At 41.1% G+C, this 21,245-nt stretch overlaps 1 protein-coding gene across 1 annotated transcript in view; it reads left to right on the top strand.

Annotated features, from left to right (window-relative positions):
• Positions 1-738: 738 nt before the first annotated feature.
• Positions 739-21,245, top strand: part of LOC146812262 (putative sodium-coupled neutral amino acid transporter 8) — a 332,163-nt gene continuing 311,656 nt past the window's right edge. Inside the window, exon 1 of the mRNA XM_085614572.1 lies at positions 739-1,283. Coding sequence (XP_085470698.1) covers positions 1,095-1,283 — 189 coding nt within the window. The 5' untranslated portion in view covers positions 739-1,094. The remainder of the gene's footprint in view (positions 1,284-21,245) is intronic.

The following is a 21,245-nucleotide window of genomic DNA, read 5'->3' as shown; positions in this document are numbered from 1 at the left end:
TCCCTGCAATAGCCCAAATTACGGACAAAAGACGTCCGTAAAAGGGATCCTCACGGACAACGGACGTGAGGTCCAAATTACGGACGGTCCGTGAAATTTACGGACGGTTGGTCACCCTAGCTGCCACACATGATGGGGAGGGTGGCTCTGAGGAGTCCTAGAGCTGATGGCTTGGCAGAGCAGGGGGTACTACTGCTACACTAGTTATCTTTATTTAGACCACACCCCTACTTAGGCCACATCCCTTTGAGGTTTGCCCGCCTCTTTTAGAGCACCTCCAGTTTTTTTTTCCCACTTAACCCCTTCAGTGCCCATGACGAGCTGGACTCGTCATGGGCTGCGGTGGCGCTGTGCCCATGACGAGTCCAGCTCGTCATGAACTCCGCCCGCTAATGCAAAGCGCGGCACTGGGCGGGGAAAGGGGCGGGCATGCAAGGGGTTAAAGCCCTGATATTATATACAAGCCATAGTTGCTGCCTATTTATCTTATGCAACTAACAACCATTGACAAAGCCAATAGTCCTGATTTGTAGGTATGATGTGACTTGTTGTATCATATATCTGGACACAATGACAGGAACAGCAAAATACAAGTCGGGCACACTGTGCTAAACACAGATTATTAGCTTATGTTTTTAAGCCACGCCCTTAATTACATTGACTACGCCCCTTTGAAAGAACCCCCCCCCCTCAGTTTTTTCATCCCACTTAAAGCCCTGATTAAAACTGACATCCACTGGTGATCGGAGCAAGCAGAGGCAGCTAATTGGATTACACAGCCTTCCCTCTGATTGGTGGGAAGTTTTCTTTTCACTTACACTGAGCTTTGATCAGGCCCACATGCTCTGCACTCCTGGGTAAAGAGGCTGGCGCTCTGAAAGTATGATGCGGCCGATGTAGGACATACTTGCACTTAATTTAAAAAAATAGCACACGAACAAGGGTCTGACACTTTATCACTTATTGAATCTGCAGCCACGAGACAACTGCTCCATAGGCCGACTCTGACTCTAACTGGCCTGGTTTCAGGTGCGGTTTTTACATTTTCAGAAGTTGTCCCTTCGGTTTGTGAGAGGAAAGCAGGCTCCGCGGAAATGGAGGCGCTGGCCCGAGAGAGCATCAGCCTGCTTTCTAAACCTTCGCTGGACACGGGGAGCCCAAACCTCTCCACGTTTGGAGCTTTATGTATAACGCTGAAATCTGCCCTGGGGGCAGGACTCCTGAACTTCCCGTGGGCGTTCAGTAAAGCCGGGGGTATCTGCTCCGCGGTGACCGTGGAGCTGGTGAGTACAACAGATCGTGTTTCATGGCTTTTTGAAGTTAGTAATCTTATTAGTGATTAGTGTTAGGACTTGTATAGCTCCTGTCATTCTCGCTTCAAAGCGCTTTTGATTCCCACCTGTGACGAAGCGGTGAAAAAGCGTGTTTCCAGAAATTGCAAAGCATTGCATTTTATATAATAATTCTGTGTCATGCATGTTTGTGCATACTTCGTTAACCCCTTGTGGTTACGCACACCATCACGTATGTCTCGGTGACTGTGTAGAGGGCATCTCCAACGAGGGGAAGATGGGGACCTGGTGAAGACAATTGAATGAACCCGTGAGCCCTACTGACTTCGTTCTTCTAATGAAATTGTAAATATCCCATGGAGTTGAAAGCCTAATGTACCTCACAAATGTTTAATGTGATATTAACATACAGCAAGGCAGATTTGTCAAAAGTCCAGCATCTGCAGAGCTCTCAGGTTTCCGAGGTACAAGCAGGAGTAACTCGTCAAAAACCAGGGTTAGTCATTGCATTCTGGGATTGGTAGTCCTTTTGTTTCCATTATATAGTACATATCCGTGCTACAGCCCTTAAAATGCAAAGAATAAACCTGCACTGGCTGAGCGAGTCATGCAGGTACTTGGGTTCCTGGGAAACGTGAGTGCTCTGTCGATGCATCTCTTTTACTGAAGGGTATTTTGTACAAGTAGTCCTTGGGGTAGGAAAGTGGGATTCCTCCTCTCGGTGGAGCAAAAGCTGCTTTAGGCATTTCATTAAAGTGGTAAAAATACATCTTGCTAACAGCTAAACTGTGATGTCAGGCCTAATCGGGGTTAGGAAAGGGGAGGTAAAAGCTTACTTTCTGATTCTGCTTTTCCCAGGCATTTTGAGGGGAAAAAAAATCTGGCCACCAATGTAAGTTTGTAATAGGAGTCTTAAAAAGCTTCACAGTGTTGTATTTGAATTCATATAGCACTTGCTGCCTCTGGCGAGGTGTTGAATCATGTTATATCAGACCGCACACAGCCCCGGAACCCAAAGTAGGTGCTTAATCCAGAATTATTGGTTATTAGGTCGAGCTACAGTGCGCATGCGCTGTCTGCAAGACCTCCTGTTATCAATTAAATGACGGTATTCCTGCCTCCTACTTACCATTGGCGTAGTCCAGCGTCTCTCTTCTTTGCTGAATCCTGTTTCGTCCTGCAGTCGATTTGTCACTTACTGTCCAGGCCGAGGAGCACCGGTTAAGTACAATGTACGTACACTTGTTAAACATATATTCCTTCCTGCGCACTTTTTTTTTGCATGGCCCACTTATCGCCACCAGAGACGTTTTAATGCATGGGCAAAATGGGCTCTGGCCCAGAGCCCTAGTCTTTCAGGGGGCCCCTGACAGTCAGCTCTGTTCTGCAGAGAGTCTTGCCCGAATGGCCTTGAATCGTCCTTGAACAGATTGTTTTAAATACTGTTTTCCTTTAATTTATTTGTAGTGTTCCTGATGTGTGTGAGTCAGTACAGACATTTTGCAGAGAAATGTTGTGTTTATGTGTCATGCAACATCCATAAAAAAAGTTTATTTTAGATCAAAACAGGTCCTCACATATGAGAAACGGGTGGGCGTCACAGAGATTATTTGCAGTAATATTAGTGAGCTGCTGCTGCGTTACAATATTGAAAACACACATAACTATCCCTGAATATTAGAATTTATACAAGAGGGTAGTAGTGTTCCCAAATGGGGGGGAAAAACCTGCACATCATTATGAGAGTTAATATAAAGAAAACGGTCAATGGCGTGAAACAATAAAATGAAATATTGCTATAAATGTTGCGGGGTGCTTGGCTAGCTGGAAGCACCCACCACCCAAGAGTGCTTATTAGGCAGATAGAAAGAACAACCTGCCAATTAGAAATCAAAAAGCAAAAGCTAATGTAGCACACCCACAATCCATGTAAAGAGGTCCTGTTGAGTGACCAGTAATGGGGACCATTTGTTGTTTGAAGTCAAAAAAGCAATTTCACAAATCAAAAGGTCATATATGGCAGTCCAAGATCCAACAAGATATGATGAAAAGTCCACGTGATGTCAGTAGAAGACGTTCTTTTTATTTCTTTAAGAAACCAATATCCAAGATAGAACACAGCCAACATGTCTTTCGTCAGTACTTGTTAGTACTAAAGACATTCTCAAGGCTGTAAATGTAAACATTTTTATCAAAAATAAAATCCATAAACAGATATAATTCCTCTTATTACATCTAGCCAAAAAGGCATATGTTATAGAGTGACAGAACAATATAGTACCACTAATTACAAGAGACCCAAAACAAAATATTGAAACACCAACACGTGTCAAGGGAAAACTCCCCAAAAGAGTGTGAAAACACAGAAAAGAATTTGTGAAGCACCAAACACGTTCAGGGAAAACCACGTGCCCCAAAACCAAAATAATGTGTAAAATATCATTGGAAGAAGAGTGTGAAAACACAAGATATGTGAACACACCTTTGAAAGAGTCACTAGTGTGCAAATAAAAATCTCCATATATAAAAAGGTGATGATCACCTACGTCAGAATTGTAAACCCTATAAACATAGTGACAAGTGAATATTGAACAATGGAGGCAGAGCAACACCATAGCTGAGGATGATAGAGTGACATACCTATCGAATAATAGTATAAATATTGGAGTCTGATGAAAAGTTCTGAAGAATAAGTACATATAAAGTACAAAGTCCACACCATGTAAATGACTAAAGTCCGGGTAATCTAGTAAGAAAGAAAAGCATAGACAAGACGATGTAAGTCAATACTATCAACGGTCTGTATCCGTAACGCTACCCATCAATGGTGGACAGCACACTCTTCTTCCAATGATATTTTACACTTTATTTTGGTTTTGGGGCACGTGGTTTTCGCTGAACATGTTTGGTGCTTCACAAATTCTTTTCTGTGTTTTCACACTCTTTTGGGGAGTTTCCCCTTGACACGTGTTGGTGTTTCAATATTTTGTTTTGGGTCTCTTGTAATTAGTGGTACTATATTGTTCTGTCGCCCTATAACATATGCCTTTTTGGATAGATGTAATAAGAGGAATTATATCTGTTTATGGATTTTATTGATGATACATATGTTTACATTTACAGCCTTGAGAAAGTCTTTAGTACTGACGAAACACGTGTTGGCTGTGTTCTATCTTGGAAATAAAAAGAACGTCTTCTACTGACATCACATGGACTTTTCATCATATCTTGTTGGATCTTGGACTGCCATATATGACCTTTTGATTTGTGAAATTGCTTATTTGACTTCAAACGACGAATGGTCCCCATTACTGGTCACTCAGCAGGACCTCTTTACATGGATTGTGGGTGTGCTATATTAGCTTTTGCTTTTTGATTTCTAATTGCCAGGTTGTTCTTTCTATCTGCCTAATAAGCACTCTTGGGTGGTGGATGCTTCCAGCTAGCCAAGCACCCAGCTACATTTATAGCAATATTTCATTTTATTGTTTCACGCCATTTACTTTTTTCTTTATAATAACTATCATATTGATGTGCAGGTTTTTTCCCATTTGGGAACACTACTACCCTCTTGTATCAATTCTTTATTTAGTGGTTACCAGCACTCAATTCTTCTGTAGGTGTGATCTGATTAATATTTTAATCAGAATTAATAGTACAGTTGACTAGTCTATATTATTGCAGGATTTGATGATGAAAGGGACAGAATATTTAATGATATTTTTTTAGGACAAGGTATCCAGTCCACCAAAACCTCTACAGTAGAGGCGAGACCTCAAGGATTTAAACAATTGTTCATCAAACTCGAGAGATTGCACAAATCAGAACTCTCTAGATGGTGGGATCTTACTACTCTCAAAAAATATATTGACATCAGACAGGTCCGAGAGGTTTGAGAGTGATTATATTCCCAACCTTCGAGGACCCAAACCCGGATCTCCTTCAAGAGTGGGAAAATCTTATATCTACGTCATCTTTTGGCATGATTGATCTACTTATCCGCCATCTGGAAAAAAAAGAGAGCAAAATTATTCAAAGAAATCGAATAGGTTGAGGATGAAATCAACAGATTAAATTTGGCTGAAGCAACAGAGAAGAATTTCAAAATATTAAAAGAAGTACTGAATGCGCACCAAACATATATTCGTGACAAAAAAAATCTGTAAATTAAAAAGGGATGAGAACGACTACAAAAATGGTCGTATCTTCACATTTGCAAAGAAATTTGATGAGTTTAAACCTAGAGCTGGTATTAAAGATTTAGATGCCAAGAGAGCGGATACCCACACAACAGTAAGTGAGTCTGATCTCTCGAGCATTGCGAGTGACAATAGTGATGTTAGGAGTGAAACAGCATCCACATCACTATAAAATGACACCAATGCTACGGGTACCTCATCTTTTTTATCAGAGTTGGAGAGATACAGAAAGGGAACCAGATTGGGCTTCAACACCAAAAAACAAGTGGGAAGAAAAGAACCAGGCGAGAGGGGTACAAGAACAGACTCAGAAGACAGCAAAAGAGTCACAAGATCAGTATCGCGCATACAGAAGAACTGAGTGTGGATACTAGGTTATCTACTGTTACCATACCACCTTGTGTGAATAGTTCTTTGACCAATATGGAGGATGATGTGTCTATTATTAATCTGTCTAAATAACCTCTGAGTAACATCGAGATCAATGTGTTAAAGGGATTAAGCTTTTGTCCCATATCCAGACCAGATTTTACTCAAATTCATATAGATCTCTTTAAATTCATTCACAAGCTTAAATTAAAGAAATTCTTTGACAATCAGAACAAACTGTGTCCGGTACCTATATATACATCTGCTGCCAGTGGACAAACCATCCAGGACATCAATAACATACATATGCTTCTGTCTCTTGATGAGAGTCTTGATACAGCCCCCAGCATGGAAGAAATTCTTGATGATTTAAATATAGTCACTAATTTACAAACCGAGAGTGGTTTGAAAACCAATTCCACGTTCATTCCCATGCTATATCCCAACAACATTGATTGTTTTTATAAAGCAGCGACTACTGATTTATACAAATTAGAGGATAAATTACAACGTGCTCCTGGCAGATTTAAGGATAATTTGACAAGAAAGGAAAAAACTGCTCTCATTCACTTGACCAAACACACAGATCTCACGATCAAAGAGGCCGACAAAGATGGTAACATTGTCCTTATGGACAATGAGGACTACTTTGGTGAAATTGAAAGACAACTGTCTGTTAATAAGGCTTATACTAAGATTGCCCATAATCCTATGCAGGAAACTAACAAACTAATAGAGAGCACGTTACGATATTGGTTCAATGCAGGACTTTTGTCTGACATTGAATTTAAATACATGTTCAATCCTACACCGAGAACAGCGTATTTTTATACCTTGCCTAAAATCCATAAAAATCTAGAAGCACCGCCAGGTAGACCAATCATATCAGGAATAGGGGGATCCTCAGAACGCATATCCGAATACATTGATTTTTTTTTTTTACATCCGATTGTGCGTCAATTACCAGCATTTATTTAGGATACTAAAGATTTACTCAATAAATTAGAAGATTTTGCCTCGACGGACGACCTCACTTTTGTGACACTAGATGTGAATGTTTTATATACCAGCATTCCACTGGACCAGGTTATGGAAGCCCTTACATATTTTCTCTCAAAAAGGGACACTACATTGTATGACCATACCAGGATGCTGATTGAGCTAACAAGATTAACTCTGGACAATAAGTATTTTAAACATCGAGACACATGGTACAGACAACACTCAGGGGTGGCTATGGGAGCTAAGTTTTCTCCTTCATTTGCTAATATCTATATGGGCTTTTATGAACAACAACACATCTGGAGAACTTGCCCATCTGACTTGACAAATCTAATTGTGTATTGGGGTCGTTTTATCGACGACATCCTAATGATTTGGGGAGGAGATGATAACAACTTGAGGGATTTCATCACCCATCTCAATACCAATGATTACAATCTTGGTTTCACACATAGCTTCAGCAAAAAACAGATGGATTTTCTAGATGTTCCACTCTTCGTTGAAAATGGCATGTTAGAGTCTAAACTCTTTCATAAAAGCACTGCCTGCAACTCTGTGTTGCATGCGACCAGTGCTCACCCTACCTCACAGATTAGGGCAATTCCCTTTGGTGAGATGACACGCTTGAGGAGGAATTGCAGCACAAACCAGATGTTTCAGCAAGAGATGATGGGCTTAAAGAAACGATTTTCTATTAGAGGATATGACGAGGATACACTTGAGAAAGCACACACCAGAATAAATAGGGAAAAAATGGACAGAGCTCTTAAAATCTAACCCTATTGTGAAGAATAAATTAGGCAGAAAACAAGTGGCTATCATTCCACAGTTCCATTCACATAGCAATGAGGTATATCGTACTTTCCATAAACATTGGCATCTACTTAAGCTTGACCGCGATTTGGATCCTTATCTTAAGAACAAACCTCTAATTACACATGTGAGGGGTAGAACATTAAGTAACATTCTGAACTCCACCAAAAATGATTCCATCAGGAACTATTCAGTTCGCACTTGGCTACCCGCTAAACCAAAAGTTTTTAAAAAAAAATTTCCATGTGCAATGTATGCCAATTTGCGCAGAACAAGATCACCAGTTTCAGCTATAATATTGGTCAGACACACATCATAATGCATTTCATTAATTGCAATACCAAGTACGTTGTATATGGCATTGTTTGTCAGTGTAATCTCACTTATGTGGGAAGTACAATAAGATCACTCCAAGATCGGATTCAAGAACACATCAGAGCCATACGCAACAACAATACCAATTATCCACTAGCAGTTCATTACAACACTGAACACAAATCGACTGAACTATTGGGTCTTAAATTTCATGGCATAGCCACAGTTCAAGACGATCCCAGGGGTGGGGACAAAACCTCGGCCCTTAGAAAACTGGAAGCCAAATGGCTCATTAAATTACGATCAGTGGATTATGGGCTCAACATTAATGGAGAATTGCATGTGTTCTTGCGTGATTGAATGTGGGTTACTGATATATATCCTTACTTCTTTCGCTCGTTATGATATTACTATAGAGTCCATGGGCCGGTGTTGCTTTGTGTGAATACATATGATACACATATATATATATATATATATATATATATATATATATAATGTTTGCTGACCTTTAAAGCATGCAATTATGTTATTGGGATGATGTATCATTTTCTTCTGTTCCTTGATATGTTTGTCTAATATACATCTTATATCTGGTCTGTGTTAACACATCATGTTTTTACGTATTAGTAATGTTGCTCCTCATCGGATGGTATCATGATAGTGAAATTGTGAATTGTTAAAATGCAAATTTAAATGTATTGCTTCTCAATTAATACCTTTGTTAACTTTGAAAATACTGCACGTGTTGTTCTTTATTATGCCTTGTCACTATCTATGTATTTATTTATTGGAATGTGCTGTACTCATGGATTGATTCGTCTGATACCTGTTCACTTCTCATTGTCTTATGCTGGAACTTCTGTTTTATGTCTAACCATCACCTTTTCAATAACCATTATGCACGAGATGTGTTTTTAGGCACATTATGTAAATTACTTCATACTTATTTACGATCTCGTTTTTATGGCTACACTTGTAATAATGATTACTGAGCACCCCTTAGTTTATTACAATATGGCGGCCATTAATATGTTTGCCTTTGAGGCTCTATGATTCTATTGGATTCATATTAGGTTTCACCCGCGTTACATTGTTTGTTTTGATTGTGAATTTTTTCTGAGATGTTTTGGGATTTTTCATATCACCTGGGGTTTTAGCAGCAATATTCTACTTACTTCCGCCACTATAAAATGGCGCCCGTTTGCTTATATTAGTCCGTTTTCTATTTTTAGTTCCTTGGTCGCACGTACATTTGCGACCATGTTACGGCTATGGGTAGGTCTGCCTATTTTAAGATGGCGCGTTTGACCGGCATTTTACTTTACTGGTGAGCATTAGCATGCGCAGTGACTTCGAGGACTCCTTGTAATTTGGAAAGGTGAGTCTTTGAGCGGTTTTTAAATATATACAACTTCTGATACAATATACACACAGGGTTTTGACTCTTCATTCATGTTATATTCTGCAGATATGGATGCGTCATGATCGTGATGTTTATTCTTTAACCTTACTTTTGGTCACTTTATTTGTTCGACTTAGAAGGTGAGTGCCTTCCGATGTGGCCAGTTAATTTGTGAATACTTCTAACATGGTAGTTTTTTTACCTGATATTAGGGAGCATTTATCTCAGATGCGCTCTGTTTCGGCAGCCTGGTCCATCTTTAGTTATATGGTTGGTATATACCTTTCATATTAGTGATTCTTGTGTATTTTAACTTCGACAATATCGCGGGTGGAGTACATTGTGCATTGAGATCATTCTGGTTTCGCATGTTGAGTATTGGACACACACGTGCACAGCCATGTTTGTTGATGATATTCTGACGGTTTGTTTATATGTTGTAGTTTCTTTATTTCTGGGCAACGACCTGTTTATTAAATTTGGCTTTTTACACTCATCCTTATTATGTAGATAGGGTTTGGGGCATTGTATGGGGGTGACACCTGCTTTGTACAATCCCTTGAACAGGAAACAGTCTAACACGAACCAGTTGGATGCTGTTTTCCCATCTTTCTGCCATTAGTGGGATTAGATTAAAGTGTCTTTTTATAGGTCTTTTTGCTTTCTATTATGAGTACGGGTGACGCTACCTTTTATTGATCTTTTAGTATTGAGCATACATACAACTACATTTTTGGTTAGTACAATGTTTTATGAGGGGTGATTAATGTCGTCTTTGCTTTACATTCCTACCATGGTAACTGGGTGTTATATTTTTTGATACCAACTTACGAAAAGGCTGTATATTCTCTTATACTTTTATAGAAGTACAAGCCATATTCTTTTCTTATATATATTTAGCATACGCTGTTGTCTTTCCAATAATTTGTTGTTAATATTAGGTAGATCACTGGTGGGGTAAATGTGCTGTCCACCATTGATGGGTAGCATTACGGATATAGACCGTTGATGGTATTGACTTACATCGTCTTGTCTATGCTTTTCTTTCTTACTAGATTACCCGGACTTAAGTCATTTACATGGTGTGGACTTTGTACTTTATATGTTCTTATTCTTCAGAACTTTTCATCGGACTCCAATATTTATACTATTATTCGATCGGTATGTCACTCTGTATCATCCTCAGCTAGGGTGTTGCTCTGCCTCCATTGTTCAATATTCACTCGTCACTATGTTTATAGGGTTTACAATTCTGACGGAGGTGATCATCACCTTTTTACATATGGAGATTTTTATTTGCACACTAGTGACTCTTTCAAAGGTGTGTTCACATATCTTGTGTTTTCACACTCTTCTTCCAATGATATTTTACACTTCATTTTGGTTTTGGGGCACGTGGTTTTTCCTGAACAGGTTTGGTGCTTCACAAATTCTTTTCTGTGTTTTCCCACGTTTTTGGGGAGTTTCCCCTTGACATGTGTTGGTGTTTCAATATTTTGTTTTGGGTCTCTTGTAATTAGTGGCACTATATTGTTCTGTCGCTCTATAACCTATGCCTTTTTGGCTAGATGTAATTAGAGGAATTATATCTGTTTATGGAATTTATTGATGATAAATATGTTTACATTTACAGCCTTGAGAAAGTCTTTAGTACTGACGAAACACGTGTTGGCTGTGTTCTATCTTGGATATTGGTTTCTTAAAGAAATAAAAAGAACGTCTTCTACTGACATCACGTGGACTTTTCATCATATCTTGTTGGATCTTGGACTGCCATATATGACCTTTTGATTTGTGAAATTGCTTATTTGACTTCAAACAACAAATGGTCCCCATTACTGGTCACTCAGCAGGACCTCTTTACATGGATTGTGGGTGTGCTACATTAGCTTTTGCTTTTTGATCCTGGAATATTAGATGTAAATACGTTTAGAATTTGGACGAGTGTTCCTGTGGACTGTCAGGGACCTAGCCAAAGAGGGCATGAAAGAGATGAATTTGGATCATCAATTCAAAGCTGTTCCAAACAGGGGCCCCCAAAATACGTTTGGCTCAGGGCCCCCAAAATCCTTAAGATGTCCGTGTTCGCCACGGTAACTGGAAACACAAACAGCGCTGACCTTGAAGTTAAATCAATGATGCTCTTGCTCTGGGACCACCCAACACTTCAGCTGTGAGCTCTCAGCTATTCCAGCATATTCACCTGCCGTATTGTATGTGACTAGGGTATTAGGACAAGCGGATACGGTTCCGGTCTTTCAAAATCACTGCTTTGGCACAAGAGTTTCACTGTGTGATTGAGACTGCTAATTCACATTATCACGGAAGGCACTGGGTATGTTGTATGCCTTGGGTCATTTAGGTGTGTTGTCGTTCGTGAGCATGCTCTCCTGATTAGTGTCTCCTGATCAGGCACGTTGTTGTCCGTGAGCATGTTCTCTTGATTAGTGCCTCCTGTTAAGGGGAAAAGAGAAGGAACACACTTAAACTGCTTCTTTTCTATCTCCTTTTGCAAGCAAGTAACTGGTGCTTATGTATTGCACTGGCGTATTGAGGCATGCGTGAGATACAGGGATTTCATCTAAAAAATACACTAGTAATCGGGAAACAAATGTCTCAGCCGAACCCAGAAACCGTGAGTAATGTGCCGGGAAAAGAATGTAGATTGACGGAGGACTGCCACGGTGCGGTACATTTAATTATAAAATAAAAGACTTTCATCGATTTGTGACACTTATCTAAAAATTAATTTACAGAGAACATGTCTACAATAAGAAGACTATCTTTCTGTTTCAAAGATGTGTTTACGGGGTGGATGAGCATTTTAAATTAAGAATTATGAAGCAGCAGCAAATTATGTTGCATTCCACATTGAGACTAACTTCAGATTCGGCGTTATTGCTATAAAGTAATTAATAGCTTGGAAAAAAGTTTGGGATTCATATTACTGGATATTAGCATTGCCATTACTCTGCATTATGATTAGGGCTTTCGGTTTTCCGTTTTTACGGATTTTTACATATAAATACAGACGGAAAACAAGTTTTCCTTTATCTGTATTTATATATAAAAAACGGGAAAATACTAGTAAATGTTGCTGTGCTGCCGTCTGGTGTCTTCCCCTCCTTAAAGGGTTAAGAGGTGTCAGCCCGGGCTGAGAAAGCTTCCCGGGCACACACAGAGCTGCCGGCCGCACCCGAGTACTTCACATGTCTTTGAAAGGTTAATGAGGCGTTGGTCTTATTTCACCCCTTTTAGAGCCCCTGCCAGAGTCAGATTAGGAGCCTCTATTCACAGCATTGTTGTGTGAGTTGTGGCTCTTGCACCATGTTGTGACGATTACAGCAATGGAGCATTTGGTGACAGGGTGGGACTCTGCTCCCTGATGGAATTAGCAGGTCTGGGAGGCAGCAGCTGCCTCTGGGGATGCAGAGCCGGTGCTTGACACATGGATATCTCGAGAGGGGAGGGGGTGTGGGAATGCAGGCAGCAGACCGGGCATGGAGCCGGGAGGGAACTCAAAACAGGAGCGCTGTGTTCTGACACATAGAGGCAGCCGTCTGGCGCAGTGCGGCCCTCTTAAACTCACGTTGGACATCCTCCGCTATGGATACAGCACTTCCAATAGCACCATTTAGGTGTTTCTAGTTACACCTGGCCAGGGACAGCTTTTAGCGCTAGTGGGGCACAATTGGGTTGCAGTTGAAGTCCGTGTGAGTTTCTCTCTGTGGGGCAGTATGACAGAAACTGCAAGGCTCTGAGACAAATGGCTTGTGATAGCACTTTTAAGCATATTTGGGACATTTTGCAAATGGCAAAGTTTTCAGGTGAATATATAGTGTTGACCAATAAAAACTGAGCGCATGTCTGCATTGTCCATTTAAATAAATGTGGAAAAATACTAGCTGTAGCGTTGTCTTTTGCTTGTGGCAAAAATAAATGTGGTTAAATACAGAAAAAATGCCCGAAAAATAAATATGGATAAATACAGACGGAAATGGCAAAAAAATAAATACCATAAAACCGGGAGCCCTAATTATGATTAGCAAAAAACTGTCCTGAGGCAAGTTGAAACAATTCTTTATGTGGTAAGGCAATAAACAGTTTAAGTACTCATGCAAGGTAATGCAATTTTCCATGTTTCTCATGTTCAAGACGTGCCCATCTGGACCTCACTCCAAGAACACGTACATGGGCAAAGTTCCTCAGAAAGCAGTTTATTATAAAACCCAATGCATTTCGGCCAGCTAGGGCCCTTCGTCAAGGGTAACTGAAAATAACAATAGACAGGTATTATTTTTTCATTCTCCAATGTAATACAAAATCTCATGCTGACATGCTAATAAAATTAATTTTAATTGCACCACCAGTCCTTGTGACTGTCATGTTTACTTCCCATTGCTGTTATCTGCTCCTTTCAACAACTGAGACCCCCTGGCAGTGAACAACCCTCCTTCACCATGCACGGTGAGGAGGGCTGGGGCAGTCCCCTTCTTGACTATCCGTCTGTATACTGGCATGATCACTGTTTGAGCAACTCTGTCTCCAGATTGTATTATCAAATCAGCGTCTCCACTATTAAGTAGGATGACCTTGATTCACCTTGATAGTCTGCATCAATGACCCCTCCCAGTGCTTGAATGCCCTTTAGAGCCAATCCAGATCGAGGGGCAAACAAGACAAAGTGCTCTGGGGGAATCTGGATTCCCACTCCTGTCTCAATGAGTGCTATATCCCTTGGTTTGAGTCTGTACAGTTTCAAAACATGCAGATCAAGACCTGCAGCCTCCGGTGTCACCTGATATGGAGCCAAAGCTCCAGGAGCTGTCTCCCAGTAGTGAATGGTATTGGTGGCTACATGAGGCTGAATCTGCAAGGCTGGGGTTTGCATTCACATCAAAGGGGTTTCTGCATTTGCCAAGGGTCTATTATTCAGTATTTGCAGTGCTTCATTTAAATGATCTTTCCAATTTTTCAATGACCCATCAGACAAATTTCTCCATTGATCTTTCAACAATCCATTAATGCGCTCAATCGGACCCGGAGCCTGCGGTAATACGGAATATGAAAGACCCACTCAATGTTGTGTTGTACACAATATTCCTGCACCAATTTTCCTTTGAAATGAGACCCATTGTCACTTTGAATCTGTAATGGAATTCCGTATTACAAAATCAGCAAGTCTAACGTTTTCAATGTGTTCAACTGAGTAGCACGTTTACATTGAAATGCTATCAAATATCCAGAGTATGTGTCTACAGCCATGCACACATATTGACATCCTCCACTAGTTGGCAGGGGCCCAAATATCCAGAGTATGTGTCTACAGCCATGCACACATATTGACAACCTCCACTAGTTGGCAGGGGCCCAATGTAATCAATCTGCCAGATCTGTGCTGGTAATCTTTCCTCTGCCTAACTGGCCTCTCACTATCTGTGGGACTGGTCTATATCTGGTATGCTGACCAACAGGACATTGTAAGATCACAGTTTTAATCCGATCTAGGGGAATGTGTATCACTCTATTCTCTGCCCACCTGCTAGTAATCTTTTCTCCAAAGTGTCCGCACTTTTGATGTGCCCTCTTTGCAATCCCAACCAGGTCCGAATCTTGCGTTGCCACCTCGGCCTCCGAAATCTTAGCTTTTTCATCTTTGAGGGAATTAAACCAGCGGTTGAATGAACAAAGAGCTTCTACATGATACACGGTTGCTGTGCTTTGTTGCAACATGGTCCAGATCTCTTTCCGCAGTTCCTTACCCCACACTTCAGTTGTGGGCATGCCACATGGGAAGCCAAGTGGTGAACCCATTGGCAGTGGACCACGAGTCAGTGTATATATGACATTTTCCTGGCAATTCTTGTTTCAAAACTTGATACACAGCATAAAGTTCTGCTAACTGGCTACTCTATTCCTCTCCAGTAGTGGTCAACAATTTCTTGGTCACAGGATTGTACGACACCACCTTCCAGTGCCTTTTAGCCCCTACATACCTGGCTGAACCATCAGTAAACCACACATGCTTCCTGTCCTCTAAGGACAATTCTTCAAATGGCTTACCCCACTTAACAGGAGACTCCTGTATCTCAGGTTCATCATGCAACACCTCTGTATCGCCCATTGGGGCTTGCGCCACCTGCTCATGCAACACCGCTGTGCCTTTGGGACCTACTCGGGCCCTATCCTGTATGTACCACTTCCATTTGAATATGCTGGCCTCTTGGGCATGTCCTATTCTGTGAGTCTTGGGGGAACTCATCACCCATTGCATTATAGGAATCTCGGGGTCCCAAAATCACATCGTGCCTCAGTGTCAATTGCTCAGTATCCACCAGGGCCCAATAACATGCAAGCAACTGTTTTTCAAAGGGAGTGTATCGCTCTCCAGCATCTAGCAATTTCTCTGTCCAAAATCTTAAAGGCACCCTCGTTTTTCCTTGCTTCTGCCCCTCCTGCACTGGCCACAAATCCAGAGCGCGCTGTATAGCCTTTTTTGCTAGTTCAAATGCAATTTGCTGTTGCTCTCCCCATTCAAATGCATTTTTCTTTCCTGTAACTTTGTACAAAGGAGCCAAAATCTGACTCAAGTGAGGGATGTGCTGTCTCCAAAAATCAAACAATCCAATGAACCTCTGGGCTTCCTTCTTATTCCGTGGCACAGCAAATTCTTTGATCTTTTGTTTCACTTGGGGCACCACCTCTCTGTGTCCCTAATGTCACTGACTACCCCAAAACTTCACACTTTGGGAGGGTCCTTGTAATTTTGGTGGGATGTATCTCCCACCTTTTGCTCTGCAAATGCTCCACAATCCTTTACAGCTGAATCTGCACCTGCTCTTGTGTCTCTCCCTGTATCATCACATCATCAATGTAATGGCAAAGCTGTACCCCAGGAAAAACTGGCACCTCATCTAAGTTCTCCGCCACCAGCCGGTGACAGATGGTGGGATTATGTAAGTACCCTTGAGGCAAATTTCTAAACGTGAATTGCCTACGAGTCCATGAGAATGAGAATTGCTCTTGGCATTCAGGGGCTATTGGTATAGAAATGAAAGCATTGGCAATATCAATAGTCGCATACCAAGTCCCAGGATGCTTCTGTATTTTCTCAATTAAAGTAACAGTATCTGGGACAGTGGCAGTCAAAGGAGGTGTGTGCTTGTTCAATTCGCGATAATCAACTGTCATGCTCCAAGTATTGTCACGTTTGCGCACAGGCCTCACGGGGTTATTCCAGGCGGTAATGATTGGAGTCACCACCCCTGCCTCTATCAAGTCCTGTATGGTTGCACTGATCTCCTCATGCCCCCCTGGCATTTGGTACTGTTTCAAATGAATCCCCTTATTAGCCTGGGGCACCTTCACTGGAGGAATCTTCAAGCGACCCACCCTTACGGCGCCAATTGAAATGTACTTCCTTGATCCAAATTGATAGTACCCATCCTCCAAATACCGAGTCATTCCCTTCAAGATATCAATTCCAATGATATATTCAGAGAGGGGCACAATCAATACAGTGTACTCTTTTTGGTATTCTCCCCATTTTCATTTAGACCTTTGTCTGCACTTCAGGTGTCTCTTTTCCGCCTAAGCCTGTGATTGTGAAATACTGTCCTTTAAACGTTTTGGGATTTCCATATATTAAAGTGGCCTCCGCTCCGGTGTCTTCTAGGGCTCGGGCCTTCTGAACATTACAATGTTTCCAATTAATTTCTATGTCAACATAAGGTCTATTGTCTTTGCGAGCCCATCTCTGTACCAGAGCTTGACCTATTTCCTAATCTGCTTTAAATCTGTCAACCTTTGCCCAGGTCAAATCCGTGTACAGCCTGTCATATCCTTGAGCGAGGAATTCCTCCTCCCGTCGGTTTCCACTGAGCCATTCACTTTCTGAATCTCTCCCTTCCTACGTACTCAAATGGGCAGCTCTCTCACCCTCCTTTTCCTCCTCATCCACCTCTGGCTTTCTTCACATTTTATTTTGTTTATTCACTCTCCTGCTTCCTTCCCTTTCATCCAAACCCCTTTTCAGATACATCTCCCACAGACTTTGTCTCTATTCTATCTATCTTTTCTTTCTCCACTCCATCCTTGAACAAAGCCAAAAACATGTCTCTTCTAGATAGCCTGTTGTTGTCTGCATGAGTCTCAGACCTGGAAGCGCTTTCAGAAAATATCCAGTCCCCCAGCTCTCCCAACTCACGGACTGCCTCAACCACCTGCGCCAAAGTATTACCAGTCTGATTAATTAGCAGGGGGAGCCAAACGGATTATTTCATTTCGCACGGACTCATTCAACAGCCCATCCATCAATTTATGTGCATTATCCAGGAAAATAGCAGTTTTCATCACCTCCTCTTTAAGCCTCTGTACAGCATCTCTCAGTGTATACCAAGGTTTATCATTCATTGGCCAGTCTGACTCTGTTGGGTATGTATGACTACATCCAACCACTGCCAATTGTAACAGGCTGATTTGATTATTGTCACTGTAATTCCTAAACTGCTCCTGCACTGTAAAACCAGTACTGAGTGTACAAAATTTCTCTGCATCTCCATGATCTAACATTACCCCGGAGGCGCCCATATCAAACAACCGCACCATCCATGTAATCAGAGATTTTCCAGGTCTTTGTCGGAATCTGTCTGAGATATCATTCATCTCCTGAGTAAAATCCTCCATACAATCCATCGCAACCCACTGTGGATAGTTTGGACCACCCTGTATCTTCTGACAATACATATATTGGGCTGTGCCTGAACCACTTTGCGTTCTTCCGACTCACCCTGGCTGCCAGCTTGATCACACTCTCCTCCAGAGTCTGAAAACTCTGAAGAATCCCAAATATTTCCATCCCACATTTCAGGGGCTTAGTCAATTCCTATCTTTGCAATAGCTAAACGTACTTTTCTCTTGTTAACCCTTCCCCTCCTTTTCTTGTACTTGTATTGCGCAATACGAACCGCAGCCTTTTCTGCCACAGTCTGGTAAGTTTCCAACTTGTATTGTAATAACTTATTCTGACAGGTTACCATTGTAGAGGTATTTTTGGCTTCAACAAACCGTTTCTCTATTTTTTCATGTTTGTGCTGCAGCTGAACACATTTTTCATGCATTTTATGATAAGCACATAAGAGGATCCAGCCCCTTCGTCCTAACGTGCTAAACTCAACCACTTGTGCTGCCTCAGCGTCACCTAAACACACATTCCAATTCTCACTCAGACCAGTGCAATGAGCCCACTCATGGGCAAGCATACCATATTGGACTACCTCCCATCCTGGTATTTCAATTGGTATCTGGGAATCTGCCTTCGGTTTCCTAGAAAAAAAAAATTCTTTCCCCTTTTATTTATTTTTTTGAATCCTGACAAGTGACGCCAAGATGTAGTAATTGTAACTTCAACACAATAGGACACACCTAGACCCCTGCACTCCCAAGATGAGGCAAATGCACTACTGCACCTTTAAACAACACACGTTAAACAGCACTCCCAAACGACAAGGCGATAAAACAAAACCCAGCACTCTCCTAAGACGAGGCAAGAAGACAAATTCAGGTGCATTTAAAGTGACACACACATGTTTATTAATTCAATATTTTAGAAAGGAAGGCAAAATATATCAGTTATTAGAGACTCCCAAATATCAAATGACTCAAGTGCAAAACCAGAATATAATGTAGTGTATATACATGTAGCAAAAAAACTTAGAAATTATATACATAAAGTAAGGAACACCTCACTGATCGCTCATGCAACATCCTTGCCAACTCAAGCTAGAGAAGCCCTTCGACAGCCCAGGAAGGAGTTCGATCGGGACCCAAGTTCTGTCTGTTTCACAGCAGTACGTCTACTCTGTGATGAGCTTCTACCTGCCCCCCAAAGACCTCCAGCTTTAATACCTTTACTCAACGTTAGGCGAAAATTCTAGAAACCTCACCCCCTGCTTTTGGAAAAAACTGAGCTGGCCGTACTGGTCTGTGTCAAGGTCAAGACGGAGGCTGGCCAAGCTCCGGTATTTTGACTCCGATACAGAGCTGTACATTCCGCACATTCCCTGAAAGGTACCAAGCATGCATCCCACACAACATGTTCCAGTTCACTCTGATCGGTGAGGAGCGAAAAACAAGTGAAGAGCAAAAACATGCCCTCCCCACTTTTGCAGCTACGTGTGAGCACAGAAAATGGAGTCTGTTACACAAGATGGAGTCAATTATGCCAAATGGAGCCCATGGTCAATATATCACTCAATATCAGTACAGGCCCTGGCACTATCATACAAAAAAGACAGCCAAGTTGGCCTTCAGGCTCAATCTTATCTTAATTGCACAATAAGGAAAGCTTGTCTGACCCAAAATTTGGCTAGAAGGATGCTGGCATTACATATTAAAGATTTCAACCCCAACTGGCCTTTGCTCTCTAAGATTGTCAAGTGCACACTTTGTGGCTACAAATCTGAAACTTTTCTACACTTACTTTGCAGCTGTCCGACGTTGTTCGATCTCCGACCAACTCTCTATTAAAGCCAATTTTTTAACTCCCGGCATAAGAACATGCAAAAATGCAATAAACTGGATTTTTAGTACCATGGTTCCCCTCGAATTGGCAAGCATAGGCCAATTCTTTAAAGCTGTGCAGGACCTTCTTAAAAACACACAACAAAGCATAGAGATGACCGTGGATTGATAACTCTTAATTCCTGCACCATGGACATTAGGCATTGTAATGTTTGACCTCTTTGTAATTGAGTTTTAACATTTGTTATGTATTTATTCCAATTTGTGGTTGATTTTAAACTATTTTCACAAAAAATTCAAACCGGTTCACTTATAATAGATTTCAAATTTAATTTAAACGGTCTATATACCTTGAGTTTTATCCTTGGGCACTATGTGCCAGTTACACTAGAGGGTATTGCAAGGACCCACCATTCTCTTTTGTCCTTTTGCATAATATGCCTTTTAAATGTTTTATATTGTCATGGTTTTAAGTAATCTACATCATAAACTTTGTATTTACTAAGTGGCTAGAGATTACAAATCAGCATGCACGATGCATGGGGACACCAAAAGAGCATCAAACATTTTTTTAAAAAAATGAGTGGTTTCCCCTGTCGCTTTCACATTCCTGCTTATTAAAATACAACACTGCTATGACTGACATTTTCATGAGTTGTGCTATGTAAATAATTTCCAACTACTCTCAGCTGTCTTCAGCATTCAGGAGTTTTATGCACACTAATGAGGTTATTTCAAATTGTAAGATTGTCTTTTACATAACTGAAAACAAAGCTATCTGCTTGTTTTCCATGCAATTGTTTCTGTACTCTAGTGATCTGCTGTTGTTGGCAGAGTGCAGGGACAGCACGGTCTCCAGAAAACAGGTTCTTTTCTGGAAACAGAATTTCATTTGTGGGGTTAGTTCAATATATTGGACAGACTGCCACAATCTGTGGGAGAATATAGAATCCATTGTTTACTGTGAATTTTATTTTAACAGTCATTTTAACAGCTGTGATCTTAATTAAATCTCAAATCACGCCTCTAAAGGCGTGCGGAATTGAAAAACCTCACTGAGCTGGTAAATCAACATATTGGTTTATTTTAAATGTAAAAATAATTTCAGAAAATCCCTCTTAATGAGTCTGTGGCCTGCTCTCCCTTTCTTTCTCGCACACTTTCCTCTCTTCTGCCTGGATTTCATTCACCACTTTGTGCGCAAACAACCTATCCCTCTCTATCTTCCTTTCTAAATATTCTGTGCGGCTCTCACACCTAGGTATTCACCGTACCACATAATTACACTAAATAAATATACTACACACCACACAATTCCACAACTAACCA

The sequence above is a fragment of the Triturus cristatus genome, chromosome 7 (assembly GCF_964204655.1).
Source record: "Triturus cristatus chromosome 7, aTriCri1.1, whole genome shotgun sequence".
Classification (NCBI taxonomy): Eukaryota; Metazoa; Chordata; class Amphibia; order Caudata; family Salamandridae; genus Triturus; species Triturus cristatus.
This window is presented reverse-complemented; position numbering and strand designations above follow the sequence as displayed.